This window comes from Phymastichus coffea, unplaced genomic scaffold (genome assembly GCF_024137745.1).
Source record: "Phymastichus coffea isolate CEN01 unplaced genomic scaffold, Cenicafe_Pcof_1.1 PCOF00036, whole genome shotgun sequence".
Classification (NCBI taxonomy): Eukaryota; Metazoa; Arthropoda; class Insecta; order Hymenoptera; family Eulophidae; genus Phymastichus; species Phymastichus coffea.
This window is the reverse complement of record NW_026706847.1, coordinates 3,012,196-3,026,489: the sequence shown is the minus strand read 5'-3', so window position 1 is coordinate 3,026,489 and position 14,294 is coordinate 3,012,196. Positions and strand designations below refer to the sequence as shown.

General features: G+C 33.4%; 3 protein-coding genes across 4 annotated transcripts; 1 reads left to right on the top strand and 2 right to left on the bottom strand.

Moving 5' to 3' along the window:
* Window positions 1–191: 191 nt before the first annotated feature.
* On the bottom strand, window positions 192–3,408 carry LOC131663462 (omega-amidase NIT2). Its single transcript, XM_058933889.1, has 5 exons — window positions 3,227–3,408; window positions 3,006–3,152; window positions 2,673–2,857; window positions 1,106–1,508; window positions 192–1,023 (listed from the first exon to the last, which is right to left on the bottom strand). The coding sequence occupies exons 1-5, from the start codon at window positions 3,273–3,275 to the stop codon at window positions 929–931; spliced, it is 879 nt and encodes a 292-aa protein (XP_058789872.1). The 5' UTR covers window positions 3,276–3,408; the 3' UTR covers window positions 192–928.
* Window positions 3,409–3,471: 63 nt separating this feature from the next.
* Window positions 3,472–6,083, bottom strand: LOC131663461 (G-patch domain and KOW motifs-containing protein). Of its 2 annotated transcripts, none has more exons than XM_058933887.1 (5): window positions 5,842–6,083; window positions 5,235–5,634; window positions 5,056–5,159; window positions 4,638–4,948; window positions 3,472–4,213 (listed from the first exon to the last, which is right to left on the bottom strand). In XM_058933887.1, exons 1-5 carry the CDS (start codon window positions 6,009–6,011, stop codon window positions 3,732–3,734), a joined length of 1,467 nt encoding a protein of 488 aa, XP_058789870.1. In that variant the 5' UTR covers window positions 6,012–6,083; the 3' UTR covers window positions 3,472–3,731. The 2 variants fall into 2 exon arrangements, with proteins under 2 accessions (XP_058789870.1, XP_058789871.1); XM_058933888.1 differs by having other exon boundaries at window positions 4,073–4,242.
* Window positions 6,084–6,809: 726 nt separating this feature from the next.
* On the top strand, window positions 6,810–11,552 carry LOC131663563 (uncharacterized). Its single transcript, XM_058934033.1, has 4 exons — window positions 6,810–6,863; window positions 9,329–10,028; window positions 10,110–10,470; window positions 10,982–11,552. The coding sequence occupies exons 1-4, from the start codon at window positions 6,856–6,858 to the stop codon at window positions 11,308–11,310; spliced, it is 1,398 nt and encodes a 465-aa protein (XP_058790016.1). The 5' UTR covers window positions 6,810–6,855; the 3' UTR covers window positions 11,311–11,552.
* The last annotated feature ends 2,742 nt before the right edge of the window (window positions 11,553–14,294 follow it).

The following is a 14,294-nucleotide window of genomic DNA, read 5'->3' as shown; positions in this document are numbered from 1 at the left end:
TTATTAACGCTAAATGTGTAAATATATTTTGTATCCCTTTCTTATATCAATAGTTACATGAATTATATTTCATCAGAGAATGTATGAATAAGAGATATTACTTTCTTATAATAATTTTACAAACTTATTTCTTTATTAAGGATTATACAAATCTATACAATAACGACTAATAAATGTCGAACACCATTAATAACCATTTGCTAGTAGAAATTAATTTCAATAGCATTTCGAAAAGATAACAATACTGTATTTTTTATAAATTGAATCCATGCTAAATTTTGTTTTAATGAAAGTTACTTTTATTTTCATATTTGGATAATCTAAAAATCTGAAAAAATAATGTAAAATTAAGTGCAATAGAAACTTATAAGTTACAAGTTTTGAAATAGTCTATAACGATCACTAGAAAAAGTGATATCACATATGTTTCTGTAACTGTTGTTGATGCATTTAGTAATTTTATATTTATTGTGAAAACTTTGTTTTTAATTGAGATAATTATTTGTGCAGCAGGATTTGCTATAAAGATAAGCCATCCATGCAAGTTATGACAACCACTTTTTTAAATTAAAATTGTATACAAACCGTATGTACAAAACTTATACTTATAAATATTTCACACCTAAGTTATACAGATATTTTCATCATTTTGCTATAGTTAGATAGATCACAAATAAATTTCTAAAATTCATTGGCGGCAGAAGTAGGACATTTTTTATAATTCTAAACAATTGGTTCTCATAAAAACGTGTCGAACGCTTATTAAATCATCAAACTTATTTCATATAAAATAATGATAATCTACATTTTTTGTAGAATATACAGAGCGATAATAATACGGAAAAATATTTGTTATTCTTTTCTTATCTCTAAATTACTAAAGAAAGTTCGCTTAACTGTCACCTTTTTATAATGCTTTAGCGATTATCTACAACTTGTTCTTCCACACTGTATCGTACAGGTCAGTGCGACGCTGGCTCCACACAGGAATTTGAGTTCGAACTTCATCAACAACCTTTAAATCTAAAACAATTAAAAATGTGCTTGCATAACTGACTTATAATTTAAAAAATGTTAAAGTTTTTGTTGAAGTATTTATACAAACCTATATCTTTAACAATCATATCCTCAATAGCATCAAGCTCAGCAAGTATCTCGCCCCAGGGACTCGTTAGCTGCGTGTGACCCCACGCAATGTAGCCAGGACCCGAAGCCCTTGCAGGTGAAACACAAGCCACATAGAGCTGATTATCGTTAGCTCTCGACCTCTGCAGTAACGACCAATGAAGAGGGCCAGTAGTCATATTAAACGCTGCTGGGTAGATGAGCATCTGGCAGCCCGTAATTCTATACAATTTGGCCATTTCCTCAAATCTGATATCGTAACAAATACCAATGCCAATCTTACATCCTTTTGCCTCGAAAGTCGTTAATGAATCACCTGGACTAAGGATGTCACTCTCACGAAAAGTGATTTTATCCTTGATATCAATGTCGAAAAGATGCATCTGAAAGCGTTTTGAAAAGGCATTGAAAATGAGTGCGCGAACACGAGTTTAATTTGATGACGACACTTTAAGCTAATTGTCAAAAGGAATATACCTTTTAACTTTATTGTATTGATTTATTCTTTCCTTATTGATCGAAATTCGGTTAAATAAGTGCAAAAAGGAAATTTTCATTATATTGAAACTATAGTTTTCAATTATCGATATCAATTTAACTAATTACTAAAAATGAAATTATTTTAAATAATAAATTCTAATTAACGGAATATTTATTAGTTCATTTTTAATTTGAATAAATATAATACTGTGAAAAATCATTTAAAAGTAGTACTGTCGTACGGCTTACAAGTTTTTGAATAAAATGAAATTAAAAAAATTAGATTAATATTTATATAAAAAAAATCAGTTCAAATTTTGTGGACCTCAGATGCACGAGAAATAAGTTATTTATGTTTTTATTTAAGATGTAGTCTGATGGACGAATACGTTTTTCGCTTATTCAATCGAAAATAGTACGAAAACAACATACAAAATCACAATGAAAGTTGATATAGATTTAAAAGTATATCTTGGGAATATTTTGCATTTCCAAAAACATTGATTAATTATGTGTGAAAATAATAGTAAGTAAATGAATAAATAAAAATATCGTTTTTCTCGAATACAGAAAGAAGTTGACGTATTTATTTATAAATACATCAACAGTATTTATTTATAAATTTTATTTATAAATTTTCAAAACAAACGTATAATAATTTTATATCAAAATATTAATTTTTGTGTAAATTATTAAAAATTTTCTTCCAAATATTTAAAAAGCACGTTTACAGCTCTTTTACTTTTTGTAACTTTAACGGCGCCGTTTATATCTTTTCCCAGCAAATTTAATAATCCTTCCAATTTTTTTGCTTTATATACATCAATTATTATACTATATGTATGTAATATCAGCAGCAACTATAGCTCTTTTTCATATTGTACATTAAACAGCCATTTAAAGTCGAAAATTGGAAGGAATCTGACTTATTTATAATATTATACAAAATATTTTTATAAATAAAAAACTATTTACCTTCATTTTATGAATTACATGAAAACATATTTTTTACTGTATAGTTAATAACATGCGCAAGAAAATTTAAAAATAAAAATGTTCAACAATACCTTTCTGTACTTGGCAATCAGTTCACCTTGAGGATTCCACACAGTGCAGGTGTTGAAATATTTATTCCCATCTTTTTCTGGAAAAGTGCCACCAATCACGTAGATACTGTATTTTTTAGCAGCAGCTGATAGAGCAGCGGAGGTTTCTCCAGATGGAATCATTTCGGCATAATTTGGAAAATGACCTGCAGAAAAATCACAACTTGTTATCTATAGATGCAATGATTACACGTTGTTTTCCTTATTTTACTTCTTATGAAGTATACCTTTTAAGGGTTATCAGTCTGTATATGTAAAAATGCATTGTTATTCCTAACAATAAAATAAACTCACTTGTCCCGTAAGGTGAATTAAAACATTCTGGCAAAGTAACAATATCGGCACCTTCTTGCTTTGCTTTATCAATGAAGGAAACTGCTTTACTGATGTTTTCTTGTTTATCACTCCCGATGGAAATTTGAGCCAAAGCTAATCTAAGTGCTATAATGAAGTATTATTATTGTTTTGATAGCTGAAATAATTCTTAAAATATACATAATTTCGAAAATACTTACTGGACATGGCTCTATTTGTCTGCCTAGCAAAGTTGCTACTTTGCAACATTATAAGGTTATGTATGTCTATGTGTTAAGATTTTCCTGTTCATCAGTGCAAGATAAGAGACCTACTATTCTTATCAAGGACAATGACTGGAACTAAGACACTTATTTATTTGATATGTACACAGGTTGTAGGAAATAATCACGCATACTAATAAAATTTTTGTAATAAAATATTCATTTATCAATTATGTACTTTTCTGAAAATGAACAAAATCTTTTTCACAACTTTATTTTGCATCAATTTTAAAATCAAATTAAAAATCATTAATCATCATAAATTTGTAAAACAAATAGACAAAGTATATAAATAGCTTAGATGTACCACGTGATTGACAGTCACTAGTCATAATATATGCTAACTGTACAAAATTTGCTCTAAATAACAACAAAAATGTATACAAAATATTAATCATGATAATGATCTTAAAAATCCATAGGATTTAATTGAAATTCACCTTCACCGTTTAGGCGAATGACTACGCGAACGATTTCTCCGGCGGTGTTTTGGAGAATGACTTTTTGACCTAGATCGTCTATGATCTCTAGCTTTGTTTCTTGCTCTCTCTGAAGAATCAGAATAGTCAGATTTCTTATGCCTTGATTTTTCTCGCTCTTTATCTTTCCTTTTATTCTTGCGACTCGATCTTTCAGCAGAACTATCTCGACTCTTGTGTTTTTTAGATTTCTTTGAACTTTTCCTCCTGGAATAATCATCGCTACTGCTGGACGAATCTCTTTTCTTTTTTTTAAATTGCCTTTCTAGACTGCTTTCATTCTCAGATTCATTTCTTCTGCTCCTTGATTTTTTCTTGGATTTTTTACTTTTTTTGTCTCTATCATCATCACTATCTTTTTCACTTTTAGGAGATACACATTCTTGCTTTACGTTTTTAACGTTATTTTCTTTTTTATTTTTATGTTCTTCGTATGTCTTCATATCTAAAATCAATTCAATACAATATTAAAAGCTAAGCCAACTATAAAGTATGTGAATAATCATTTAAAAGGAACTTTTAAAATATATTGACACTTGGAATTGCAAACTTTTTATAATTGTATAACCATTAATAATAAGAAACATAAAGTGAAATTAAAAATATCCATTTTAATTTATCAGTGAATAGACTTGTTTATATTAATAAATAATAGCAACATATAAAAAACCTATGCATTGCTGTTAAGTAAATATTTTTATAGTTATTCAGCTTTAGAAGTTGTTATACATTCAATCGCAATATTTATTGGAATTTTTAATTTAAAATTATTTAGAAATTATAATTTTATAGCTAAGTATGTATAAAAGTTAAATAATCTGTTTAAAAGTATTTAAAAGTTCCTCAATTCATACATATTAAATACTCACTTAAAACTCTAGAATTTTTCGAATACTCTTCATTAGTAACTGGCTGAACCAGAATTTCATTCACTAATGAAATTACTTCATTTCCAAGTGCAAGTCTTACAAGAATCCTGCCAGTATCTTCATCAAGTCCTTCTATTTTTCCATAATTGCCATTTTGTTTGCCTGCTATGATTTTGACACAACATCCTTGAACTATTTTAAGATTTTCTTCTTCTTTTGTGAGCTTTGCTTTAGTTTTTTGTATGGCTAATTTGTCTGCTCCTAGACCCATTCCTTTTGGTCGCACTTCTGGAATCGATGGTGCAACGACTCTTTAAAAATAAAACAAATATTGATCGACTATTGTAATATTATAAACAAATAAACATTTTTCATCAAACAACAGTTTCTTGTAAATGTAAATGAAATAATAACTCACTTTGCATTTTTTCCAACTCCTTCTTCTGCTTTCCAACCCATTCCACGTAACATAGCCATACCAAATGCTTCAATGGGAATTTTTTCATAGTCCTCTAAAGTAGACTAGCATTGCCAAAATTGATTTTTATTAGAATATTCAATAAATAAATATTTCAATTTTAAGTAAATTATACATACCTCTTCTCTACCTTTCAAGTCATCATCAGCCATTGGCACAGTAAATGATGTTTGTTCTTTACTCTTATTTTCTTCTTCTTTCAAGTCTGCTAAAATTTCTTGAGCTGCTTGCTGTTCCAAAGTTATTGGTTCAATTGCTTCTGGATCCTTTGGTTCTTCTTTGATTTTTACACTATCAATTTCCATAAGCTGCACATTTCCATTCTTAGCATTCCCATTGGTCATATTCACATTTTTTTCTTCTTTAACTTTAATATCTTTATTTAGTTCCTTTTTAATTTCAGTATCAGTCTTTTTAGGCTCAAAAATATCAGCATCTACTTTATTGATTATTCTATCATGCCAAGTTTTTGAGCCAAGCATAGGAATGACCAAAGGTTCATCTTTCTTGTCTTCTTTTCTGTAAAACAATAATTTTTTTTATAAAACAATATATTACTTTATACACTATATATATAAATGTGTACATATTCATATTTTACTAAAAAAGTATAAAAGTCAGAAAATCAACTATAAACAATAAAAGTATGAATTAGGGGATAAAAATAGAAAATGAAAACGAGGTTATGTATGGCAGGCGTCTTTTAGCTGAAATTGAATTACGTACCCAACAATTTTGATAGCTTTGTCGTCTACACAGTCGATATAATCAACAGCTTTCTCTTCCACTGGTGCTGCATTTTTGATGAGTGGTTTTTTAACAGTTTTAGAAAAACCAAAAGAAATTTTTTTTCCCTCATCTGCCATCGCGCTACGCTCAGTGTCCTCGCAGGACATAGTCACGTCAAGTACGAACCTACTAATCTCTGGTACGGACGTTAAAATTAATGTACTGATTGAAGTTACTGATGTTTACATCAGAACCACGAAGACTATATATGCATTGATATGTGTATAAAACTTACTAGTTCCGTATTCCAATTCCTCTGTTTCAACCTTCAGCCGATGTCGGTCATTAATTCATAACCCGCAAAATTCAAAATATGAACTATTTTCAACGATTGTGCGTTGATGGCATCAAATGGGTTTTTCTGGAAAATTGTGAGGGGGCACAATTTGTTAAAATAAGCCTTTGAATATAGTTATTAAAATAATTGTTCATTAAAGGCCTACATATATCGCTATTATATAATTAAAAAAAAACTAATACTCATCGAAGAGAGCAGCAACTGTTATTAATATGTGCTTTCCGTATCCATTGATTGAACTGCAGCATTATAGCTTTTTAAAATAGTTTCATAAAATATAAATTATTTCAACTATACAGAAATATATACCAATAAATAACTTACTCTAGACAAACAGAAATAATGTTTATACAACATTATTTACTATATATATATATATATATATATATATATATATATATATATATATATATAAGTAAAATGGTAATTCAACAAATTTTTGTGAATAAAATTACTTTACAAATATTTATATATTCTGAACAAGTCATGGTAGTTCGTAAAAAGTGATCGAGTAGGTAAGTAGAGGGGATGAGAGGCATGAGGCATTCATCACCGTACGTAAAGCATGTATCAAACGTGCGTGTAGCTCTTTCAAGTTCAGTCATCGCGGACACCTCGAACAGTCAACACGTTACGGATGACAAAACTACATTATGGCAAGGTATGTGCTTATTAAAAAGTAGAACAATTGTCTTTTGTAATTAATGTTTATAGAATCTTATTTGCATTCACATGTCATATTTTACTAGATTAAATTTCTATAATCACACTGACAAACACGTGAATAGAGTTCAATTAGTTTAAACTTCACATGCATACATTTGTTCCATTACATGCTAAATACTATTAAAATTAAAATAATTGAACTTAACAAATGTCAAAAGAACAATTTGGATTCTGGAAATTTTTCTACATATTAATTTTCATTGGAGTATCGATAGTTGAACATCCAAATAAAAGGGGGAGATCGATCAATAAATACCGAAAAATATATTCTAAATAGAATAAATAATCCTCTTTCAAAATGTTTATCTTAAAAAGCGCTTATTAGTAAGATCTCGAGGCAGTAATTAAATATAAATATAATATATAATAAACAAAACTTTTGATTAGCTATTGAAAAATATTCTTATCTATCCATATTAAATCCGACAAAATTTTGAGTAAGCAGTGCGAAAAATTATAAGTTCATCTATCCTGAATAACATGTAAATGCATAGGGAAAAGCCAAGAAACGTTGTATTAACAAAAGCTTGCTACCTTATAACTGTATACTTTTAACTTGCAGTTGAAGTTTTAGGGACATATAACGGTCAAATGATTAAACGATCACATTTTGAAGAGATTGTCTGACGCGCATTTCACGACGGAACGCGCTTATCATCTCAATTGTTTTGCGCTTTTTGGTACTCGTCACCGCGGTAAAAACCGTCTTTGTTGTCTTGTGTCTATGATTTTGCAGGTGATCGTTGAATCCTTTCAAGTACGTGCCTGGTAAGCGTACTTCGTATTAGCGAAACAAGTTAGAATACTTTACTCAAATGAATTACGTACGCGTCATTTTGAAGGGAATGGGACAAAGAAATTTTTAGATTTACAACAATATTTACAATTTTATGTTGTGAAAATCAACAAATCGGAATAATAGATAATTGAAAGTAATTGTTTCAACCTTCAGTATCAAAATGAAATTCTATTTTTTAATTAAAGACTATACATACGAATTAAGAATGTACTTAATTGCAATGTATTTTCACGTTAGATGATGAAAAGTTGTGAAATCACGGAAATTCGAATCACGTCCTTCCTGCCTCCTTTGAGATTTCTTCATCAATTCGATACCTCGTTAGCCTACGTACGCTTGTAAAAATTTCGCGTAACACAAAGTTGTGTAAAAATGTTTGAATCTCGTACTTACGTGTTCGACGTGCGTACTGATAAGTAATTTAAACACTAAATGAGTATCGTATAATTTTCATTGATCAAAGTAAATTATTTTAATTATTGCAGTAATATATAATGTGTAATTGTGAATCAGCATGTATATGCATGAACTTGAGCGGTCAATAGTGATTATCTGTTATACAGAATTACTTTTTGAAAATATATTAAAAAATTATGAATCTCGACATGACAAAGCATTAAATTGCACGTATACAAAAGAATATAGATAAAAGATAATAACAATGAATAGAAATCTCTTATGAAAATAGATTTCCTATAAAAGTAATAAAAGGGAAAGGGAACAAGGAGAGAATAAAATGAAGGCAACGTGCATGTTTGCACACGTTGATAGTCGAAATGGGGTAAAATTCAGTACATATACGTATGTACTGTCTACGTACAGGTCAATTGCTCTTGCTCTCTTTTTTGCTGCACGCGGTGTTTGACCGGACAATCACGCCTGATCCCCGCCGGAACTTTGAAATAATAGTGCGGAAGCACCTATGGGAAATTATATTTGTCATGGAGAATCGGTCGACCCCGTCGATAGTACAGCATGCCGGAAGGAAGATGTGAGCGTCTGTGCTTCTATTGTCCTCTACTACATGTAGGTAGCATGTTTGCCGGGATTTGGCGGTGAAATTGTTACCGCGCGGTGTGTCGTTAACCTGTAAAATTTTTTCACGCTTCGAGAGGCATTTGCATGCCGTACGCACACGAGCGAAAGTTACCGATCTGTGCGAGGGCTTTTGACTTTATTACGTGATTTTTTGCTATAGAGGGTAATTCGAAATTCCTGATCATAATCTGAACATTGCGTGTAAATTACCTCAATAGTATTACCTTAATGAATCTAATTTTATCAGTCAGTGAATTTTATATGTTGCACTTGCAGAAATGAAAGCCAAAACACCATTTCTTTATTTACGTTTAAAATTAAACTTTTACGTACGCTTCATGTTTGAATTTATTGCTCGGAAATCATGTAAATGTTGAATATAGTTAAGTAATTAAAATCTTATCTTCATACAGTTTGGAGGCCATAAAAACATACAAAACAAACTGATTAATTACAAATTTGTGTCACGTACAAGATTGCTTCCTTCGCTTCGTTAAACTACTCTCATGTAAAATAAATAAAATAGCAAGATTTACCTTATAAGACTTACTCATTTGTTTCAGACTGACAATAGTATTGACTACCATTCTGTTGATATTACTAAGCATTGGGAGCAGGCCATCAAATGCAATAGAGGTGGATGCAGACTGGGACGAATCAGCGGCTGACAGGATCGATCATTATCCAGCAGGACCACTTACGTGGCCTGCACGCTTCGATAACTCGGCCTTCGTAAAACGCACCGTGCAAAGCAGCGATACGGGCCACCGCGTCTCGAATTCTGCTGCTGCCAATGATGACGATGTAAATCTCGAGCCCTCAATAAGACGGCAACGACGTGACACCGACAGTAATGTGGAACAACTTAACGCAGCGAAAAACGTTCGAGAGGCAAGGATGAGCTCGTCAGAATCTTGGTCGAAACAACCTTCACCTGTTCAGTTTCGTCAGAGGGAAAGTTTAGAAGAGGCTGCGCGTGATAACTTCGATGACAGAAATGACAGCAGCGAGGTGGCAAATCTACCACCGCTGATTAGAGCACATTACGCACCCAAGACAGATTTCGTGACAAGTGGCAGGAGTAGAGGTTCGGAAGGACGACATTTACCGTTTCCTCCTGAAGGTCGTGAATCGAGGGAGATGCCTGTATCTAGATCTTACGAGGATTATGACGTGCCGGTGTTTAGGAATATCGTTCGAGAACATGATTTCGATGTTCAACTGCCAAGGAATTATTACTACCCAAATCGTTATCGATCTCAGGTGAGCAAACACATTGGTACACCTATTATTTGATTGGCATTGATGATCATTGCTTTTATTATTCAATCGTAATTATTTTAGCGGGATTACTATCCATACCGAGGTCATCCCTACGATACTTACTACGACCGATATCGCGACGATGATACTATCGATTATGACATGTATCCAAGGTATCGACCAACACCAAAACCGAAAAGGATTATTTACTATGCAACACTGCCAGAAATTGTAAGAAAACCAAATGACGTTAGAAGTTATCCAACTCCACCCTATGTTCCACTTGTACGGCCAGAAGCTCAGATTGAAGCAGATAGAGTCAGAGTAGGACCAAATACAATCGAACCGAGCAGAAGACCGATACCGTATCCTTATGACAATTATGACAGTTACGTCAAGAGGTCTAGTTACTATGATCGCAGACGGCCGTCATATTTCGCAGGTGAGCGGACTATTTTATTTTATTAATGTTTGTTAACTAACAAGATGCACAACTTTAATTCTTTCTCACGTCTTTCCTCATCTCTGACATACTCATTTTCAATTTCAAGCATATCTTTGGATGTTGCTGCCTTTCCTGAATACTAATCTCTTTTTATAAGACTATGGCTGTGATGTTGCTCGGTAATCTTCTTATTGATTTTCATGCAATTTGAGTACTTTCTGTACAATAAGAGTTATGTAATATGAAAAAATTTTATTTTTATACGTTTTTCGATTAATAAATATGTATTTTATGGTATTGAGCCTTCATCTTTCTCTGGAAATATGTTTACCGATTTGCATTTGATTGAGAAGCACATTTGATTTGTGATATTTTCAAAAGTTCTTGAATTAAAATATGACTCGGCGAGGTATTTCATAAATAAACTTTTTATTTTGCGATACCATTTTGAAATCCAAATAAACCATTTATATAACTGAATCTGCCATTTCAATTATGTTACTCACAGTTCCAGATGACCGTTTCAAAGATCATGACAGAAATCGAGCAAACTTCAGAGACAAGATGCGAAGTGATGATAGAAAAATCGAAAATCAGATCGGCCGCTCAGATGATCGACGGCCACCGCCCAGATCACTTCAGATTGGCGCTGAATTGAATGTCAAAGAGAATGAGAGAATTCCAGGAAGAAAAATTTTTGGTCAAGTAGAAGGTTACGAAAGGTTTGAGAGTTCAAGACTCAAGAAGACTTCAGGAAATGCTGAAGCGAAAGAAGCCAACAATGAGGCAAATGATAATTATGAAAATCTTGGTAGCAACAACGCCAATAGTAATTAAGAACAATGCGGATTCAATATTTCGAGGATTTTAAATTAAAAATAAGTTATTCAAACATGTTATTTATAAAAAAATATGTATGGCAATGTACCGTGCTGCATTGTTCTGCAATTTGAGTAGTAATGGTAAAATTAATATTATAATACATAAGTCAAGATATATCTTAGATAGTTTGAAAGTATACATGGTAAATTTTAAGGAATGATCACGCAGTTACTAATTTTATTTTGAACTGAGGTTTATGTTTACATGATAATTTTTATGTCATTTTAAATTATTAAATCATTTTGTATTTGTAAAATAGTGGTATTCAGTACAGTATAACAATGTGTGATTAATTATTCATAATGTTGTGTTATATATTTAATTATATAAATATAAGTTCTCATACTAGCTTTTGTACAAGTGTACCATATGCATTTATAAATAAAGAAGTTTTTATAATTTGAAATGATGTTTGATATTATTGGAACTATATTTTTCATATCATATACATCTGTTAAAGAAATTATACCTGTATTAACAAAATCTTTTGTATATTCAAATTATCCATTTCTCTTCGTTCAAGTGTATTAAGGCATCAAATTTTATGTCAACTTTTGCACTTTAAAAATTTCAAACCGTCTGTTAGTAAAATCATATATCCAAAGAGAAACAATTTACCATAGGAAAGATACGAAGTCGCATTAGTTAATACAAGTACCTACGTCAGATAACGCAGACCCCGTGCAACGAGTCGCTTCACCGTAAAGTGCTGCTTTCTAGCGTATTATACATATATTACAGAGAGGAGAACATCATACAATTGTTTAGGAATATTCTTAATTTATATTAAGTAATCTCGTTATGCACTAACGAATTTAGAGTTAGTTAATACGAGTTGTTAATTTTCTTTAAAATTAGATGCGAAACACTATTGTTAATATTGTTTGCTACAAATGAAAAGGACTCAATCTGCCAATAATATGACAAAAACCTTGGCAACTTTGATATCTATATCTAGTGGCACTGCTTCTTTCAGTTTTAAAAATAAAGTATAATAATAATTACCTATATTACAGGTTTATTTTGCGCAAGTGAAGAATTGAAAATTTGCGAAAACTATGTCCAATTAATCTTCGCGCAAGTACACAGTGCGTCGTTAAAATCCTAAAAAGTTTGGCGTTCCCATCAGTCGAACATCCTGTCTCTCAAGAAGCGAAGAAGCTTGGCTGCGCAAAGGCAGGTAAGGCACGCGTGCGCGTGCTGCAAAGAGGATGCGCGCGCGGCATCAAGGCGAAAAAAAAAGACATTCGAACGGAGAAATTACGGTGATGAAGATCGGACCGATCGATTTTGCGAATCGTTCTCCGGGGCCCTTTCTCGCTCACATAATATCGAGCATTATCAGACCATATGGAATTTGGGGGCCCAGCGAAACTAGTCCCGCGCAGGAAATTGCTAACGACTTAAATGCTGGGGCGTTACTGAGCGCAGAGAGCCACGCGGGGTCCTCTCTCTCATTCTTATATTCGCTTACGTGCTTGTACGCGAAAGCTCCATGTGGTGATGGATGGCCCCTGTGGCACTCTGTAATTTTAGAGGCGTTATGTGTGTACCTCTCTAACACGCGCAAAACGACGTGACTCCGAGGCTGCTGCTGTTGTTCTTCGTACGGATTGACGTTCTCTCTATCTTCGATCGATTTTATACTTCTTGCATCTTTTCGTTTGTAGGGCCTACGTCGGTCGGAAGATCTACGATTATCATCATAATTATTTTTCCAAGTGCTTTCTACTAACTAAACATTCGTACAGGATGTGGCCAACAATTGAACATATTCGTTCTCCTGAAATTTTCAGCAAAATTAAGGCCTAAATATGTATACAAATAACTACAGCAATTAAATGGGTTCTAACTTGCGGAAGTATTTCTTTTATACTTACAGTAGTTAAAAGAGTGGGACAACAAAGAAAAACCTGCAGATGCATTGCGCGAAATATAACGTAAAAAGCTAGCCATTAGATGTAAATCGAGGCATAGAATAAAAAAAAAGAAGAAAACGAAGAAGATAAATATCTTTATTAATTTGAAGGGCTCGAGAGTGTTGTAATCAGATTCCAATTTTCATATTATGGCATATTAAGCATATATCCCCGCGTCCCTTGAGCATAGCGCGCATTAATCACCGCGAGCGCGCGCTCGCGACGCGAAGCCATGCATCATCAACGCGGCACGACTCGTGCATACGCCAGTGTTTACCCAAAACGTTATCCGTGTGCAAGCGTACGGCAACGGCTGAAAAAAGGGCCAAAGTACAGCCCGTAACCTTGCGCGATTCTAGGCCCAAATAGCCCACACGTCGCAGTTTTTCAGAGCCTATAATGGCTCGCCGCGCTTACGATTAGCCTGTCCAAGGGGATTATATTCCTCGCCCTCTCCCACTTTCATTCCCATGCAGCACGGGCCCCAAGGCAGAGGGAACCTCTCGCTTGCTCTCTCTCTCTCTCTCTCTCTCTCTCTCTCTCTCTCTCTCTCTCTCTCTCTCTCTCTCTCCATGATAAATGAGCGAATCCTTTGGAGCATCGCTGCGCTTCTTTTTTCGCCTTGCCCTGTATATGTTATAGCTCGGCGGCGGCAAAGGTCGCGCGCCACAATTTTGCCGTAAATCACGGTAAACGTCGACGTAAACGCCTCGGTAATTAGATACACTTACATTATACCCCACCGTGGCTCTTGGGAGTGAGTCCCGTGCAAGGCAAGCGCGCGCTTCTGCCCCGCGCGGATAGGCGTACAAAAAATTTGGCGAGGCGCACAGACTTTCAGAGACGCCAATATCCGCGTCACGCTCGATTTATGCCTCTCTCGAGGAGAGATCGATCGATGGATCGATCGATCTATCGACTCGCTCTTTACGACGAGGTATATCTACGAATGATGATCGATTGTTGGTATGTTCGCGAGTCGCGAATAATGCGCGCGCGCGTGCTCGCCTCTTATGCGGA